General features: G+C 48.3%; 1 protein-coding gene across 5 annotated transcripts in view; it reads right to left on the bottom strand.

Moving 5' to 3' along the window:
• Positions 1-406: 406 nt before the first annotated feature.
• PRDM15 (PR/SET domain 15) overlaps positions 407-19032 on the bottom strand; it is a 92491-nt gene continuing 73865 nt past the window's right edge. For 4 of the 5 annotated variants that reach the window (XM_037831418.1, XM_037831422.1, XM_037831424.1 and 1 more), the window contains exons 20-24: positions 18094-18177; positions 17515-17690; positions 6514-6594; positions 4919-5128; positions 3346-3825 (exon numbers count right to left, since the gene is read on the bottom strand). In XM_037831418.1, coding sequence (XP_037687346.1) covers positions 3346-3825; positions 4919-5128; positions 6514-6594; positions 17515-17690; positions 18094-18177 — 1031 coding nt within the window. Of the gene's footprint in view, positions 3826-4918; positions 5129-6513; positions 6595-17514; positions 17691-18093; positions 18178-19032 lie in introns of all 5 variants that reach the window. The other variant, XM_037831415.1, reaches the window with a different exon arrangement.

Below are 19032 nucleotides of genomic sequence, written 5' to 3'. Positions count from 1 at the left end.
AAATCCTTACAAGACTGGATACTTAAGGTGCCTTCGTAACTTTAAAATAACTGTTTTGAACAAATCAGAATATATTATTTAATATTTCATCAATAAACTAAGGGATCATCCCCAACCACCTGCCCAAAGAAATGTCTTAAGTTTTCCCTTCTCTACTACTGATGCCCACTCCCTCTTGGCCTAAGCTTTGCCAAAAATGCTATGCGCACCTTCTATGGTGCCTCTTTTTTCTTTTCTTTTTTTACCCCTCTGGAAGCACATTTCACATAATCTGATCATTTTATGGGTTCTGGACTGGAGAGAAGTCAAGATACAGCTGAGAGCAGGAATTGTAATAGTTCTCAAAACATGCCGGGAAGGGCTTCAACTTTCTGGAACGGGAAATTTGAGCCAAGGGCCAGCAATTAAAAAACACAGGTCACAGCACCTTTTATTTATCATTACACAAACTGATGTGACATGGGACACACAATTCTCAAAACAGTCTCAATGCCTTTCAGATTCCGATGGGAAAGTCACGGGTGCTGCCTGGAGAGGGAACTGAGGATCTGCCTCCACACCCAGCTCTCCAGAGGACGTCACACGGACAGCCGTGAGGTGGCACTGGGCACGGAGCATTTTCCTGAGGACACAGCGCACACCAGACCAGGGGCTCCAACCCTCCTCAAGCTGCAGCACGTGATGCATGCCAAGCCTCGTGCCCGGTGGTCTATCTCGGTAAGATTCACACCGTCCTAAGAACAGGTGTGTACAACTTTGCAAATCCATGGGCAAAAAAAAATAATAATAATAAATTCTCATGATTTATTCTTTTACATCCAGGAAAAATGCACAGAACTTGGTGGCCAGAACAATGGACATTCTTCCTTGGATCATATCTGCACAGCTCGGAGCAGTTAGACAAATCAAAACTGTCAATCAACAGATGATATATATGTGGGACAACTCACCTCCACAACTCTTTTTTCTGAGAAGTGCTTTTCTTTTGCTATCCAGTTTCTTATATGCAAATCCACAGCAACTGTTTTAAGACAATATGAACCTGTTTTGTCTCTAATAGTGACCCAATTAAGACCAAATATGTCTACTGACAACTTGGGACCAAGTCTGATTTTTATTTGGAGTTCTCACTTATTATAACAAGACGTATGACACGTCTGGGTATTGAAATAAACAGTGGCAGTGCACGGGGCCACACAATCTAAATTAGTTTCCTTAAAAACGGCTGATGCATCTTACTCTAGGCACAAAACACCTTCTGTAGAAAAATACGATTGTGATTTAAAGGCCTTTATTTCATAGGGAAGAGAACAAGACAAGTTCTTGCGGGTGTTTGTGAGCTCGCAGACTTTTTGTGTTCTCTACTAGGTTGTTGGCCCTTCAAAGGCAAAAAGCAATCGTCCGTGATTAAAAAAAATATATCTTGGGAACCTTGGAGCTCTTTCTGATTTCATGGATACCTGGACCACTTCTATTTGGAGAACAGAGACAATATTTTAGAAAACGTATCACCCTCATCCCAATCTCATTTGATGATACGGTTATGTATAAAGCAGTGAATTATATACATAAATAACATAAAAATAATTATCATAAATTAAAAAGTCAAACATCTCCATTAATTCGACCGAGCGGTGGGAGTGTGTGAAAGTGAGCACGTGTGTGTGAGCCGGGTGAACTCTGACGCTTCCTGTGGCACGTGGCCGGGGTGGGAAGCTTCACTTTGCTCATGAAAGCAGGTATTGCACGAAACAAATTCCAGCCCTCGCCCCAACGGCCGAACCTTTGGAATGCCGGGAAGTGCTCGGAGAGTTGCCTTCTGATAGCAAGTCATCTCTGCGTTCTTAGCGACATCGGCGGCTCGGGCCCCCTCTGTCCACTCCTTAACCCCCCTCAGCACCTCTTCAGACGCTCCGCCAAGTCACGGAGGAGCTGGGACAGTGACCACGGCACGTGAAGGTGAATCTGTCATTTCATTTTGGATGACACTAAAGAAGATCAGGAGAGTAAACACGTGGCTTCTTTTCCCCATGGCTCTTTGTCTCCGTGGCTGGACGGCGGGCTGCCTGCTGGGCCCCACGCTCAGCGAGCCTTGTCCGTGCCCTCCGACGCGGGGCCCACATGTGGAAGTGTGTGTCCCGGGCAGGCAGGGCCAGGGCCCCTCAGCCGGGCGCTGCCTCGGCCCCTTCCTGCTTCTATCACTGACCTGCCCTCTTCTGCTTTCACGAGTACCTGGCAGGAAACCACAGAATCATTGAGCTTCAGAAACACCTATACTTTTCCACTTAAAGCACCAGACTTATTCAAGATTTTTAAAGAAAATTGGTCTCAAAATACATCAACCTTTGGGATTACAGTTTAAACAGAAAGAAAACCCCAATTCCTTCCTCCTTCTGTCTTTCCGTGGACTTTGGCTGACCTTCGGCCATAATAAATACATTTGGATGGCAGAGGATCCTGAGATAACTCCAAAGGAGCCACCAGAAGAGACAGCGTGAGGGTAGCCTTGCTGCTCGCAAGGAGGGTGTGTGAAAGTGGGCACGGACAGCCAGTCCTACAGTGCAGGTGACTTTACCAGGCTAAAATCCAATTAGAAACCCACACTGGCTGTAACAGTCCTGAATACATAATGTATGCCTGAAATAAAGTTAAAACCATGAAAAAACTATATTAAAAATGGATGTATATATTCTCTCACTAACTGCCTCTCATATACCCGAGCCCTCATGTGGTCTTGTGAAGGCTGGGGGACAGCCCTGAGCTGCCACCGTCTTCCACACATGGCTTTAGCCCAGGGTTGTTCAACAAATTCAACTTGACTCCAATTTCAAAGAAGAATGTGAATGTTACTTTGTCTGCTCATTTGCTAAAAAAACCCAGAAGTGAGGAGCAAACACTCATTGCTGAATGTTGCCACGTGAACAGTTTTTAACACAATAACTGAGCTCTAAAAGGAAAAACAAAATCAACGGTGCAAGTTGCTAACAACATCCCACTTGCCTCCTGTGATCCTATTTCTCTGTATGTTTAACTTCCCAAACCCTGTGTCCATCAGTCAAGAGAACAGGGCCTTGCTCCGGTAGGCTGGGAACGTGCCCACCGCCCAGGACCCATGCCCTTGGGGAAGGCAAAGCCTCGTTGACTCTTGCCTGCCAGGGGTCACTTCTTGGGCTAAGCTGACCGACGGTGATGGTTGTTGGGGGATTTGGAGGTAACTCTGCAAAAGCTAAGTTGACCTTTACTTACATCGCAATGTATGATTTTGTTTGTTTTGGTATCCAGCAAGCAAATCTCAAAACCCCCAACCCCCTCTGCATTTCTACTCCCGAGTTCTCGCACGACGCCTCAGTAGCTGTACATCTGTGGCTGGGGCTCGGCCGCGACCTGGGGCGGGGCCGCCTGCTGCTGTGGGACCTGGGGTGCTGGGGGCTGCAGCACGTCTCCCTGGGGCACGGCCCGCCACGTGAGCGGGTGCTGCTCGCTGAGCTGGCTGCCCAGGGGCGTGATGGAGTTGACCAGGGTGGTGAGATTGATGAAGTGGGCCACGGACTGCGGGTTGGTGGCCTCCGCCTGGGGAGGGATCTGGATGTCATTCTGGCGGTTGTGCAGCATGGCAGAGCCACTGACGGTGTCGAACGTCACGGTCAGGATCGAGTTGTCCAGCTGCAGCTGGCGTTCTGGGGTGGCGAGGTGGCCGACGGCCACCGGCTGGAGGTTGGTAAACTGAGTCCCGGCTGCAGTGGTGATGGGGGTCACGGTGATGTTGGTCAGGCCAACCGAGCTCGAGGGCGTGGTGACATTGGGGTCCCCCAGTGTCACCACCACCTGGAAGAGGCACACATGGTGGGAAAGAGTCAGCGGATTGGGCAAAACCAACACCCAAAGTGCCCTCCCCAGCTGCCTGTCGGGACGGCAGCTACACATGGTGCTGGCCTAGTCACACGCCCCAGAAGGCTGGAGGACAGCCCTGTGCTGCCACCGTCTCTCACACATGGCTTTAGTGTGAAAAAAAGCAGTGGGAAAGAAGCAGACGTCCCGGGGCAAAGAATAACCCAGGAGAGTTTTGTCCCAGACAAATAATTCTAGTAAAAAAGACAAACAAGATACAAACACGGCCCTAAAGGCAACAAGACAGAACTGAGACACAAACGAATTTCATCCATTAGGGAAAACTCGAGAAAGGCCGTGATGAAAGAGACCGAACACACAGTCTTCCTTCTCCGTTCGCGTCTCGATATACCCTCACTGTCGGTCATGAAGGTCCCGACAAGCAAGCTGCAAAAGGATAGCAGACAAATTTACAGCACAGCAACACTCCTGTGGGATAGAGACAAAAGCCAAATCAATGCAGCAAGTTTTTGCAAGCCGGATGACCTTCTCTGAAAAGAAGTGAGGTGTGCAGTACTGGAGACAGGTTACTAAGACCTGGGGGGGCCTCAATGTTGAAACCAATGGGGGTTGAGCAAATTGGCAGATTCCATCAAAAGAGGCATGTCCGGCTGGCTGAGCCCACCTGCCCCTGGCTCACCGCCCTCGCTGGCCTGTGCTTTGGTTTGCGGGGTCCTGCGCTCTCTGGCTGGGGGGCTCCCTCAGTGAAGGAGGGCGCCTAGCAAGGCCTTCCACGACCGCCCCATACTGGACACCACCCCAGTTCCCATCCAGAGGGAGAGGGCTCCCTTTAGCAGGCCGGAATGCCACGTTCTGCCATCAACAACAGCAGGTGTCCGATGGTCAAAACCCAGAAACGCTCAGGTGGAGTCTCGCTGAAGTGGCACACAGCACGTGGACACCGCCTGCAGCCGCAGGGGCCCACGTGGGCGTCACGTCCACCCCCAAAGGGACCCCAGCCATGCAAGCTGCGTGCGGAAGCCCAGGAGCACGCCTCCCATAAGAGCCACGGGCCCCGGAGCATGCCGACCTGCTGAATGCTCTGCACGGCGGAGCTGGTCTCGTCGCCCACGCTGCCCGGGAACTCGGCCTCCTTCTCGGGGTACTCGCTGAACGGGGTGCTCTCGGGTGCCGGCGCGGCCGCCGCCTCTTCCGGTTTTTGCTTTCTCTTGTGCGCGCGCTTGGCGGCTTTCACGTGCTTCCCTTCAGCCAACTCTTCCTGCTCCAGAGTCAGTTCCGGCTGCAGGAGAGGAAGTTGTGGAAACCAGCAAGGGCCGGTGGTCAAGTCCACCAGGCGGCCGGACAGCCCCGGCGGGAAGCTCTCGGCCACAGGCCCGCCATGGGGTGTTAGGGACCCCAGCTTGGCTGCCTGCCCAGCATCTAAGGATCAGGGCAAGCTCTCCGTGGTTTCAGTTTAAAAAAAGAAAGCGAAGGCAATGACAGAACTGATCACATCACCATCAGCCACCTGGGCACCGGAAGGTGCGCCTCTTTAAAAAGTTTTAAGCCACTAGGGGAACGTTCCAGCTCCGTGAGCACAGCCCACGGCCAGAGCAGCTTTCAGATCTGAGTTCTCAGACCTCAGGTGGGACAAACTCAAGGAAGAGAACCTGGCATCAAAATGGGAGGGCAGCCACAAGGTCTGCCCACTCGGCTCCTTCCGGAACAGGCCAGGCGGTCACGTATCCGGGACGGCCTTCCCCACGCCCACCCCGCCGGCAGCCCCCTCCTCTGCCAAGTGTCCCCAGACGCCAGCTCAGGGGGCACAGGTGGTGTTGGCGAGGCTGTTCCTGTCCCCCACGGCCCGCCCCGGGGCCACCATGTGACCCCTCATGACCTGGCCCACCCAGCTGGAGGCCGGCCAGGGAACGTCCCTTTGGAACCTCTTCCCGGAGCCCAGCGGTGGGAGGAAGGACCTGTGAGTTTCTGGCACACGGCCGGAAAGGCCAGACCGGCAGCTTCCATGGCCCCCGGTGACCAGGCCGCCGCACACAACGTCAGTGAGAGCCGGCCGCATGGCACCGTGCTCAAAAGCAGTGCAAATGAGCACATTTGGGGTGACGGGAAAGTGACGGGAAAGGGTGATGGTGATGGTAGCACTACGTGGTGAATGTAAATCATGACACAGAATTGTATGCTTGGAAGTGGTGAAATGGGAAATTTTGTTGTATATATGTTACCACAATAAAAAATGTTAAAAATAAGTAAAAATGGAATTTTGAAATGATCAGGAGTGTGACATAGTCTCTTTACATTATAAACTTTGCCGCAAAGGCAATGACTGAATTTAAACATTGAGTTCATCTAAAACATTTAGACTTCTTTTGCTCCCCACAATTTAATTACGCTAAGCTTTCTGGAAACCATCTATTCTCCAGAGTGAAAAACACTGGTGTTCAAAAAACCCAAGTCCTAGACACTTTGCAAAACCAGGAGATACTTGACAAGGCTCCTTCCTGGGGGAGAAGATCACCCGAGAAGCAGTGGGAACTGGACGGGGAGACGCCGGGGTGGGGTGCAAAGCCCGCTCGTGGGCAGCCTCAGCCCTCTGCTCCGCCCCAGCAGGCCCCGTGCATCTAGATGTTTCCGTGCCTCGTCCCGCGGCCCTGGCCTGCACCTGCTCACCTGAACGATGCCGATGGAGGAGGCGTCGATGGTGGTCGTCTCTGGCAGGTGGTCCAGGTCATCGATCCTCACGGCGAGGACCTGCGAGGGCGCACAGGGGCCGGGGCCCCGACAGCTCGGGTTACTCCCGCAGGTGCGTCCCCCGAAGTTTCCAACCCTCCCCTGCTCAGGACTGGTTTGTTCTAGAACTCTGTCCGGGCTTGCCCTTCCCTAAGCCCTTTCCCCCTTACTTCCAGTGTCTGCAATGCTCTTATCCACCTGCACCCATTACATGCACCTGTCACTTGTCCCCATCACCTGCAACCACCACCTGCACCTGTCATTGCATCACCTCATGTATACCAACCCTCTCAGAGGAGACACTCTGTTTCCCTGTTTTTGTGCCCCCTGCCCATGCACTTTCAGGATCTGAATTTTCAGTGAATCTTCTCTAATTTCAAACCAATCACAAAGCAGAGTAAGCTACAGTACCGTAAACATGTTGCAGCCTCTTACTGACCATGAGAAATCAGTTAAAACAAGGAATCAACAAAGATGGTACCTTTGTACAGTAAACATTTTATCTTGAACTTCACACATATCCACGTACTTCCCTCCATCAGTTTTGTGATGAACTGGCTGGCGCCTTCCCCCACAAGCCACACCAAGCGGAGCCTCAGCATGGAGGGCTCTCGCTGCCAGAGGCCCCCCTGCCCCCTCCCACCAGTTCAGGGCCATCCTAACCGAGCTGACAATTGTTCACAAACCTGCTTATGGCAGTTGTATGTGTTACTGCAATCACTTATTTTAATGAAATAATAAGTGGGGTGGACTGAATTAGGCACCCCAATTTAGACTGTTTTAAATCTTAACTGGCATTCCTGTGCAAACAGGACCTCCTGAAGGTGTTATGCTTAGTTGAGGTGTGGCCCAAATGAATGAAGCTGGGTCTTAAACCAGATTACTGGAGGCCTTAGAGAGAGAAGAAGCCGGAAGCCTGGAGTCAAAACAGAAGCTGGACTCCGTGGAGGGCTAGAAGAGCGGATGGAAGGAGAGGCCATCACCATGTGACGGGAGGCAGAGCCAAGCCGAGGACCCCAAATGCTGAAGGCAGCCAGCACCAGAAGGCTACAGACTCCAGGAGAAAGCCAGCCTTGCTGGTGTTTCGATTTTGGACTTCCTCTAGCCTCAAAACCACAAGCCAATAAATTCCTGTTGTTAAGCCAGCCCACTGTGTGGCATCTGTCCTGGCGGCCGAGCAAACCAGAACAATAAGACCATGAAACATGAGTGCAGAAGAGACCTGAACACGCTGGGAAGGCTTCACAAAGGGGAGGTGGCAAAAAGAAGAAAGAGGCAAGCTGAATCAGCCGGGGGAAAATTATCAAAGTCTGCAAGCACTCTTCATCCAGATGTCTTTGCAAGCATCTTTAAATTTTGGCTCAAATAAAGAAAATAAAAATGGAAAATTGTAGACTATACATGGTGGGCGTGACTTATTTAAGAAAGACAACAGATTACATCTTCGGACTTATGTTCAAAAGAAAACACGACCAGGCCCTTGAAAAAGACGGTGAGTGGAGAGCTTGTGTATGTTTTAAGTTAACATGGAGCTATGTGTGGCACTGAAGACCCAAGTGTAACTCTCCCACCAACAATGCACCTAGATCTAGACTCTAACATTCAAAGGGCTCTGAGCAAAAGCTGCCAAACGGCCAGGGATGAACTCTCTACTACCACCACCATCACTATCACCATCATCACCACCATCTCTACCACCACCACGAACCATCACCATCATCACCATAGCCAACACCATCACCACCAGCACCATCATCGCCATCACCATCATCACTATCATCACCTCTACCATCTCTACCACCAGCACCATGAACCATCACCATCACCAACACCATCATCACCACCATCTCTACCACCATGAACCATCACTATCATCACCATAGCCAACACCATCACCACCAGCACCATCATTGCCATCACCACCACCATCACCATCATCACTACCACCATCACCTCTACCACCTGTGCCACCACCATGAACTGTCACCATCACCACCACCATTATCATCACCATCACTAACACTATCACCACCAAAACCATCATCACCATCACCTCCATCTCTACCACAACCTCCACCTCTACCACCACTGCAAACCATCATCACCACCATCACAATCATCACCACCACCATCACCATAGCCAACACCATCACCATCACCACCACCATCACCTCATAACCAACATCATCATCTCCTCCACCATCTCCACCATCATCAATCACCCACCTCCACCACCACCACCACCACCATCATCATGTTCTAGTCACACAATCTGGAAGCCAATGCCACAGATGAACAGCCACAGAAGCATTTGCTTTACCCTTCTCAGGAGATAAAACCTTAAGTGAAAAGTATTTCATGTGTTTTAATTTTTTTAATGTAATATTCACTCTAAGCAGAGAACATCAAAGCTTGAAGTCATAGAAGGGATATCAATTCTGAAAGACCCTGAGTCTTGGAAAGTAGTTGTTCTAGTTTGCTAATGCTGCTGGAATGCAAAACACCAGAAATGAATTGGCTTTTATAAAAGAGGATTTATTTGGTTACACAGAGTCTTAAGGCCATAAAGTGTCCAAGGTAACACATCAGCAATCAGGTACCTTCACTGGAGGATGGCCAATGGTGTCTGGAAAACCTCTGTTAGCTGGGAAGGCATGTGGCTGGCATCTGCTCCAAAGTTCTGGTTTCAAAATGGCTTGCTCCCAGGACGTTCCTCTCCAGGCTGCAGTTCCTCAAAAATGTCACTCTTAGTTGCCCTTGGGGTGTTTGTCCTCTCTCAGCTTCTCTGGAGCAAGAGTCTGCTTTCAACAGCTGTCTTCAGACTGTCTCGCACCTGCAGCTCCTGTGCTTTCTTCAAAGTGACCCTCTTGGCTGCAGCAAGCTCGCTCCTTCTGTCTGATCTTATATAGTGCTCCAGTAATTTAATTCACACCCACCCTGAATGGGTGGGCCAACACCCCCATGGAAACTATCCAATCAGAGTCATCACCCACAGTTGGGTGGGGTGCATCTCCATGGAAACACTCAGAGAATTACAATCTAAGTAACAGTGATACATCTGCCCACACAAAATTACATCAAAGATAATGGCATTTGGGGGGACAGTAGTTAATGCTTCATCGTAGTCCACCTCAAACCAACAAACCTCTGGCGTTTGGTCTCAGTATCAATGGGGACACGTGGTGTGGGTCGCTGATGTTCTCATGTCCTCTTTATCAACCAGGCCGGAGCCGCAGCAGCCCCATCGGCATCCTCTCCTTCCCCTTACGCTGTCCGTTCTTTGCTGTCTTGGGTCTTCTCCTCCATACCATCTATTCTGGTTTGTAATGACTTCACCTCATTGTCTACTGTGGTGGTTTGGAGCTGTGTGTGCCCCAGAACAACATGTTCTTAAAGCCAACCCACTACTGGGGCTGTGAGCCGTTTTAAGTAGGACCTTGATCAGGCTACTTCAGTTACGGTGGGGCCCACCTCAGTCATGGTGGGTTTTAATCCTATTCCTGGAGTCCTCTATAAGAAAATGAAATTCAGACACAGAGAGAGCTACAGAAAGCAAGAAGCTGAACACCAACGGAATCTGGAAAAGAAGGGAGAGGCCAGGCGGTGCGGCCATGTGCTTGGCCACGTAACAGAGGGGCTGAGGATTGCCGGCAGCCAGCCCGGAGCACCACAGGCTTTGCCTTGGAGAAAGCAGGGCCACGATGATGCCTCAGTTTGGATTTTTTCCCAGCTTCAAACTGTGAGCCAATAAATTCCCAATGTTCAATCCAATCCATGTCATGGAATTTGCTTAAGCAGCTCCCCAAATTGAATCATCTATTTCCTATTTTTCCCTCTGGTCCCCACTCCAGACTGTCATGGCTAGGAGGGCAGAGACGGACCCGGGCTGGCCCTGAATCCCCACTGCTCGTCACTAGCAGGAGTATTTGTTTAAGTCCATAGAGAATGACATGACCGTGACATGATCGAAAGGGATGGCCCCCTAAAAGGCTTGCGAAGCAGAACAGATGCGAACAGCACAGACACAGAAGACGGCCAGGAGGACGCTTGCTTTATCCCGCATCTGTTTCTCTTTCCTTTACCAATACACTTGATTCTTCTGCTTTGGGCTTGCTTGGGTCAGGAGGAATGGATAACGGGGAATATACTTTCCCCTTTAAGAAAGAGCACAAACAAATGCATTTGCAAAAGTGATGAATTAGGAAGTGATTTTTATCACTGATAAAAGGATTCTGCTGGACAGAAATGTTGGCTGAAGGCCTCCAAGAGCGAGCAAGGCCCCTCCCCAGCAGCCAAGCAGCTCAAACATCCAACCTGCCGAAGCAACTCACGCATGCTTTGTTCGTACATTCCACCATACGGACCCACAGACGCGCACGGTGATAGAGGTGGAAACTTCATGGCCACTGGGCGAGTGTGCAGGGCCTGTTCCGGGCCCCGGGGTCTTGCTGACACTTTTTGCCAACACTGGGGAGCCAGGAGACCCTGCGCCATGGAGCGCCTGCTCTCCTGACTTTATTTTTCTAGATGAAAACACCAGCTTCCATTAGAGTGAAAATGGAAGCCGAGGAAGGGGTGCTCCGTTACAGGAAATACAAGATCCATGCGTGGTGTTTGGAAAGGTAGGAGTACACAGGCGCTGTCCCCAGCGGGGGCAGCAGGGAGTGGGGGTGGCAGGGACGCCCGGCAGGGGGTAGCAGGGTCCTGCTGCCTAGGTTACCTCCCTGCGGTGCCCAAAGGGGGACTGGAAAGGCCTGTGGAGAAGAACGGGCACCCGGTGATGTTCTGGAATGAACAGGCACAGTGACCATTCCCAAAAAAGGAGCTACTGGATTTACACCTAATGCAGACTGTGCTTTTTCAACGGTAAAAGTGATAGGGAATTTTAGAAAACAGAAAAAAAAAACCTATAAATTCAATAGCAAGAGAGAACCACTGCATCACATTTCCTTCCTTTCTTTTTTTCACTTATCACATTTCTATTACGTAGCTGAGAATATGCTTCATATATACACAGTAAGCACAGTGTGCATATGCACAATACATACCACTGTTTTCATTTCTATAATACGCATTTCGCAACTTTATTTAGGACTCTCCATGGGCATGCTTACGTAGTCAAATGTGTTCCTAAATTACCATTAATTTATCATACTCCCATTCCCGGCCACCAAATAATTATTTGCACTCACTGGAGAGGTCCCGTACACTGCCTTCTGGAGAAACAGCCGGCCACACAGGCCCAGCTCAGCCTGCCAGCTGGCACAACTGCTTTGCATCTGGAAATCTCCGCTAATTCAACAGTAAAGAATGACATTTTCTGCTAATGTGCACTTCTGTGACTAGCAGCTATGCCGAATAGCGCAGCCGAATGCTTTCTCGTGTGCTTGTTAGCCAACTGGATTTCCTCTTTCAAGGAACACGCTGGCTCTTCACACATTTCTCACTGAACAGTCACTATCTGTTAATATTTACAGGTTGTACCTGGTAGAGATATTAATATCTTACACATATTTTTCCATTGGTCCTCTGGTTATTCTTTCCCTTTATTAGACAAGCTGTGGGTTTACAGAGAAATCATGCATAAAATACAGGATTCCCACATACCACCCTATTATTAACACCTAATTTTTTTTTATTGAGATTGTTCAGATACCATACAACTATCCAAAGATCCAAAGTGTACAATCAATTGCCCACGGCACCACCATACAGCTGTGCATCCATCAACACAATTATTTTTTTTTCAATATTTAGAACATTTTCACTACTCCAGAAAAGAAACAAAGACCAAAAAAAGGAAACTCACATCCTCCCATACCCCTAACCACGCCCCCTCCCCATTATTGATTCATACTTTTGGTATAGTACATTTGTTACTGTTGACGAAAGAATGTTAAAATACTACTAACTGTAGTATACAGTTTGCAATACGTATGTATTTTTTCCCTATATGCCTCTCTATTATTAACCTCTAGTTATAGTGACATACATTTGTTCTAGTTTGTGAGAGAGATTTCTAATATTTGTATAGTTAATCACGGACATTGTCCACCACAAGATTCCCTGTTTTATACATTCCCATCTTTTAACCACCAACTTTCCTTCTGGTGACATGCGTGACTCTGAGCTTACCCTTTCCACCACCTTCACACACCTTTTAGCACTGTTAGTTATTCTCACAACATGTTACCATCACCCCTGTCCATTTCCAAATATTTAAGTTCACCCTCGTTGAACATTTTGCTCATAATAAGCAACCGCTCCCCATTCTTTAGCCTCATTCTATATCCCGGTAACTTGTATTTCATGTCTATGAGTTTACATTATTATAATTACTTCATATCAGTGAGACCCTGCAATATTTGCCTTTATGTGTCTGTCTTATTTCACTCAATATAGTGCCCTGAAGGTTTCTTCATCAACCCATTTCTTTTAAGACGGTTTTGTTCAAACACTATACATTCCGTCCTAAGTAAACAACCATTGGTTCCCCATACAGTCATGTATTTATGTATTGAGCACCATCGCCACTCTATATAAGGATATTTCTTCCACAAAGATGGAGGAAGAGTCAAAGAAGGCAGAGAGGCAAAAGAAAAAGGCAAGAGAAAGAAAAACAAACAAACAAACAAACTTGATAGCTAGAAGGTGACAAAAGGAAAGATAGCATGAACCTAAAGTAGAATAAAGAGTCAGACAATATCATCCATGCCTGGAGTCCCATACCCTTCCCCTATTCCCCACCCCCCCCATATGCATTTAGCTTTGGTATATTGCTTTTGTTACATTAAAGGAAGCATAATACAATGTTTCTGTTAATTCTAGCCTCTAGTTTGCATTGATTGTATTTTCCCCCCAATCCCACCCTATTTTTAACACTTTGCAATGCTGACATTCATTTGCTCTACCTCATGTAAAAACATATTTGTACCTTTTATTACAATCGTTGAGCATCCTAGGTTTCCCTAAGTTACACAGTCCCAGTCTATCATTCTTCTTTTGTTCTGGTGTCCCGCATGATCCCAGCCTTCCTCTTTCAACCATGCTCACAATCATCTTTGTTCAGTGTATTTACATTGCTGTGCTACTATCTCCCAAAACTGTTTTCCAAACCTCTCACTCCTGTCTTTTCCTTTCTGTCTGCAGTGCTTCCTTTAGTGCTTCCTGTAGAGCAGGTTTTTTGTTCACAAATTCGGTCACTGTCTGTTTGTCAGAGAATATTTTAAGCTCTCCCTCATATCTGAAGGACAGTTTTGCCGGATTATAGGATTCTTCATTGGTGGTTTTTCTCCTTCAGTATCTTAAATGTATCACACCACTGCCTTCTTGCACCCATGATTTCTATTGAGAAATCCACACATAGTCTTATCAAGCTTCCTTTGTACATGATAGATCGTTTCTCTCTTGCTGCTTTCAGGATTCTCTCTTTATCTTTGATGTTAGATAATCTGATTATTAAGTGTCTTGGTGTAGGCCTCTTCAGATCTATTCTGTTTGGGGTACGCTGCGCTTCTTGGATCCATAATTTTATGTCTTTCATAAGAGATGGGAAATTTTCATTGATTATTTCCTTTCTTATTGCTTCTGCCGCTTTTCCCTGCTCTTCTCCTTCTGGGACACCAATGACACGTAAATTCTTGCTTTTTGTTTTGTCTTTAAGTTCCTGGAGACGTTGCTCGTATTTTTCCATTCTTTTCTCTATCTGTTCTTCTGTGTGTAGGCTCTCAGGTGCCTTGTTCTCCAGTTCCTGAGTGTTTTCTTCTGCCTCTTGAGATCTGCTGTTGTATGTTTCCATTGTGTCTTTCATCTCTTGTGTTGTGCCTTTCATTTCCATAGATTCCACCATTTGGTTTTCTGAACTTTCAATTTCTACCTTATGTATGTCCTGTGTTTTCATTATACGGTTCATCTCTTTTGCCATATCGTCCCTAAACTTTTTGAATTGACTTATTATTAGTTGTTTCAATTCCTGCATCACAGTTGAAGTGCAAGTTTGTTCCCCTGACCAGGCCATAACCTCATTTTTCTTGGTGTAGGTTGTAGTTTTCTATTGTCTAGGCATGGTTTCCTCGGTTACCCCAATCAGGCCTCCCCAGACCAGAATGGGCTAAGGTCCCAGAAGGAAAGAATATTCAGCATCTGGTTTCCCTGAGGGTGTGTCTTAGAAAATTGCTCCACCCTGTGATGCCTCAGGTCACTGTGCTTTTCTGCCCAGCAGGTGGCGCCTGTTAGCCTGTAATTCTTGACTGGTGTAAGTTCTGAATGAAAGGCAGGTAGTAGAGCTGGGCCCCGCCCCTTTCCTCTTAGAGAAGATAGAGGCCCTAGGGGGAGGTCATTAGCATTTCAATGGTGTCTCTCTGCCTGTGCTATACCCCGGTCTGGGTCACAGAACTGGGAACTGAAAATGGCTGAGACTTTCTCTACTGAGTCGAAAAAGGAACAGAGCTAGTCCGAGGTGACCCTCCAGCTCTCCAAGGTCAGTTGTCACCCAAAGCCTCTGTCTACTTGTTGGGGATTCGTACCGTGTAGTGAGCAGTTCACACTCGCTACTTAAAACCCCAGTTGGAGCTCAGCTGAGCTATATTCGCTTGCTGGGAGAGAGCTTCTCTCTGGCACCAGGAGGCTTTGCAGCTCTGGCAGTGGGGAAGGGGTCTCCCGATTTGGATCCGCAGTTTTTACTTACAGATTTTATGCTGTGATCTTGGCATTCCTCCCAATTCAGGTTTGTGTATGATAAGTGGATGGTCACGTTTGTCCTCCTGGAGTTATTCCGAATTATTTACTAGTTGTTTCCGTTTTTTTTTAGTTATTCCAGGGGACTACTTAGCTTCCACTCCTCTCTATGCCGCCATCTTAGATCCTCTAACACCTAATTCTTTGACCTACAGAAGTTCTAAATGATTTTGTAGTCACATCTATTAGTTTTGTCTGTGATTTCTTTTGTTGCTTTTCCGCTTAGAAAGTCTTTTCCTTTCAGTGATCTGGTAACAGCTTAGCTACATTTCTTTTAGCTCTGTTAATCCATGCGCTTCTTTGTAAAGCCCACTGGATTATTTAAAGAGCCTGGAGTTCAAATTGCCAGGTGGCTCCTGTAACCTCCACAGCACCTCCTGCTTCCGGTCCAGCTGTCCAGTCTCTCCCCTCAGCCCTCAAGGCCAAGCTTTGGCCTGCCATTCTGCCACGGGGTGGGGGCTCCATTTAGCACAGGTTATTAGGGACTTCCGAGGGAAGGACTGGGGCTGGGGTGAAGCCAGCTTATACTTCGTCTCGCTATAATTCCAATGAGAATATAATTTTCAACCTTGGCTAAAAATGCATCTGGGCATATCCCAAAGTAATCTGGGTAGAGAATAAAAATATATAAGCAGGGGTCCCCTGAGGAGCTGGGGGAAAATGCAGAAGTGTTGGACTTCCCCACCTGGATTGTTGCTGATGTTCTCACAAACACTGAGGCCTGGCAGTTTGATGTGCTGAGCCCTCTATCTTTGGGTTTGCCCTTATGAAGCTTGTTACTGCAAAGAAGAGGCTAAACCTGCTTGTAATTGTACCTGAGAGTCTCCCCCTGAGTGCCTCTATGTTGCTCAGATGTGGCCTCTCTCTCTCTCTAGCTAAGCCAAGTGAAATCACTGCCCTCCCCCCTACATGGGATCTGACTCCCGGGGGTGGAAATCTCCCTGGCAACACGAGATATGACTCCTGGGGATGAATCTGGACCTGGCATCGTGGGACTGAGAACATCTTCTTGACCAAAAGAGGGATGCAAAAGGCAACGAAATAAAGTTTCAGTGGCTGAGAGATTTCAAATGGAGTCAAGAGATCACTCTGGTGGACATTCTTACGCACTATATAGATAACACATTTTAGGTTTTAATGTATTGGAATAGCTAGAAGTAAATACCTGAAATATCAAACTGCATGCAACCCAGCAGCCTTGACTCTTGAAGACAACTGTATAACAATGTAGCTTATAAGGGGTGACAGTGTGATCGTGAAAGCCTTATGGATTGCGCTCCCTTTATCCAGTGTATGGATGGATGAGTAGAAAAATGGGGACAAAAACTAAATGAAACATAGGGTGGGATGGGGAGATGATTTGGGTGTTCTTTTTAACTTTTATTTCTTATTCTTTCTGGTGTAAGGAAAATGTTCAAAAATAGATTGGGGTGATGAATGCATAACTGTATTATGGTACTGTGAACAGCTGACTGTACACCGTGGATGACTGTATGGTATGTGAATATATCTCAATGAAACTGAATTTAATTAAAAAAAACCACACACAGCGAACCCAATTATTGACCATGGACTACAGTTAATAGTACAAGTATTTCACAAATTATAACGAATGCATGATTCTAACACAAGGTGTTAATATTGGAGTGGTATATGGAAAAAATATACCTATTGTAAACTATGGACAAGATTTAATAGCACTATTCTTTCATCAATTGTAACAAAGTTAACTGTTAAAAAATGCTACAATTATAAAAAGTGCTATCACCAACTGTAACAAGTGTCCTACACCAATGTAAAATGTTGCAGGTGGCAGGTGGAATGGTGTGTGGGAATCCCGTATTTTACGCATGACTGTTCTGTAAACCCACAGTATCTCCAATAAACTTTTTAAAGATGAAAAAAAAAGAAAATCCATTGGTTATCTATAATAAATAGTCTATCCAAAGATTGTGAAGTTACATTATTATGCTCCCTCTTATATGATGTATAATGCATTAAATATTTTCAAATAAAAAAAATCAAGTGTAAAAAAAAAATGCGTCCGAGGTCTCCTATCCTATCCGTTCGCTCAGGTCTCCCACGCACAGGCACGGCTGCTCGGGGGGAGAGGACCCAGGCTGAGACCCAGCAGGGGTGTCCGTGCAGCAGCGCGCCAGGCAGGGAGGCCTGCTCACCCAGGGGCCGGGCCGGGCGGGGGCTCACCTCGGGGTGCTTGCGCCGCATGTGCCGGCTCATGGAGGCCCGGGTGGACACCTTGGTCCCGCACAGCTGGCAGCTCTGCGCCTCCACCTTGTCGTGCGTGAGCTGCACGTGCTTCTGTAGCATGTACTCGGTGACGTACTTCTTGTCGCAGACGGAGCACGTCCACTGCTTGCCCACTGCGCACACGCGCGGGGAGAGAGGGACAAGCACAGGCCGTGAGCAGCGTGCCCCCCACCCCGCCCCACGGGTGAAGGACAAGACCCTGAATTTTATGACACCCCTTGCACACACTGAGTCGTCTGGCCACAGAGAAACGGGGGGCGCCGGCCCGAAACAAACTCCAGGGGAGGGGGCTTCATCCCCCCGAGAGTGGCCGGCGGTCAGCGCGCGGCTCCCCCGGACGTGGGAATCCGAGACCGGGTACTTGGCAGGTGAGCTGGGCCGATGAGGGGTGGGGAACACGAGGCCAAGGCGGCACCGAGCCCCCCGACGAGGCCCACGTCGTAAGGTCCCAGCCAAGCTGTTCCCACCGCCCCCCCACCCCGGCCCTCCGGGGTCGCCCCTGTCTCGCCGGCTCACCCGTGTGGATGAGTTTGTGGGTCTCCATGGTGTTCCTCTCGCTGAATGTCTTCCCGCACAGCTCACACATGAAGTCTTTGATCCCTGCAGGAAAAGGCGCGCTTAGCTCCCTGGTTAGGAAGGGTTTTTACGAAGCCTCAGAGGGCATCTTTTCCTCAACAAACTTTAGTATTTGTTGAGTCTCTGGGGGAAGGCAAACTGCAAGACAGTAAACGTTCAACAAGCAAACTGTTGAAAAATGGACCTTTCCATGGTGAAATTAGGTATTACAAAATGGCATGATGTGGGAAGACGTACCTGAAAACACCTGGGTAGGGAGGACCCACAAACGAGAAGCAGCATTTTTAAAAAGTGTTCATTTAACTACCCCCCGGCTTTAGTCCACAGAAGATTCCAGGCAGCATACGTGGTCCACACAGTGACAGAGGAGAACAATCCGACGCAGGGCCCGAATGAGAGGAGGGCACAGATGGGCGGGCCTGGGAGGTCGGTCATCACCGGCTGCAGGTGCACCCGGGAGAACCCCCGACCCCAGGCCGGTGAGACCTGACCACCGTCACCAGGGTGATGTGGTGACCGGCCAGTGACAGCCCTCGAGGGAGCCCAGGGGCATGATCAGGAAGCACCGCCATTTTTTCCCTTGTTTTTTAAGAAAAGTTTTAATTGCAGCTAAAATGATACGTAGATAGGAGCACCCAGGATGTCACGGCGGGGGTGGATGGCTGTGATCTGTAGGAGGCAGTAGAGGAGATGCTAAATTCAGGATATCACTTCAGAGTACATCATAGGAAAAACATACCCATCGCCACATGGGGTTCCCTCCGGGTATAATATAGACGGCTTCCCACAGGGCCGTCACACACAGGATTATCTACGAAAGGCTTTTTTTTTTGTTGTTGTTGTTAAAGTGGTTTAATGTATAATGGAGGTCTGCGAGAA

This window comes from Choloepus didactylus, chromosome 1, assembly GCF_015220235.1.
Source record: "Choloepus didactylus isolate mChoDid1 chromosome 1, mChoDid1.pri, whole genome shotgun sequence".
Lineage (NCBI taxonomy): Eukaryota > Metazoa > Chordata > Mammalia > Pilosa > Megalonychidae > Choloepus > Choloepus didactylus.
This window is presented reverse-complemented; position numbering and strand designations above follow the sequence as displayed.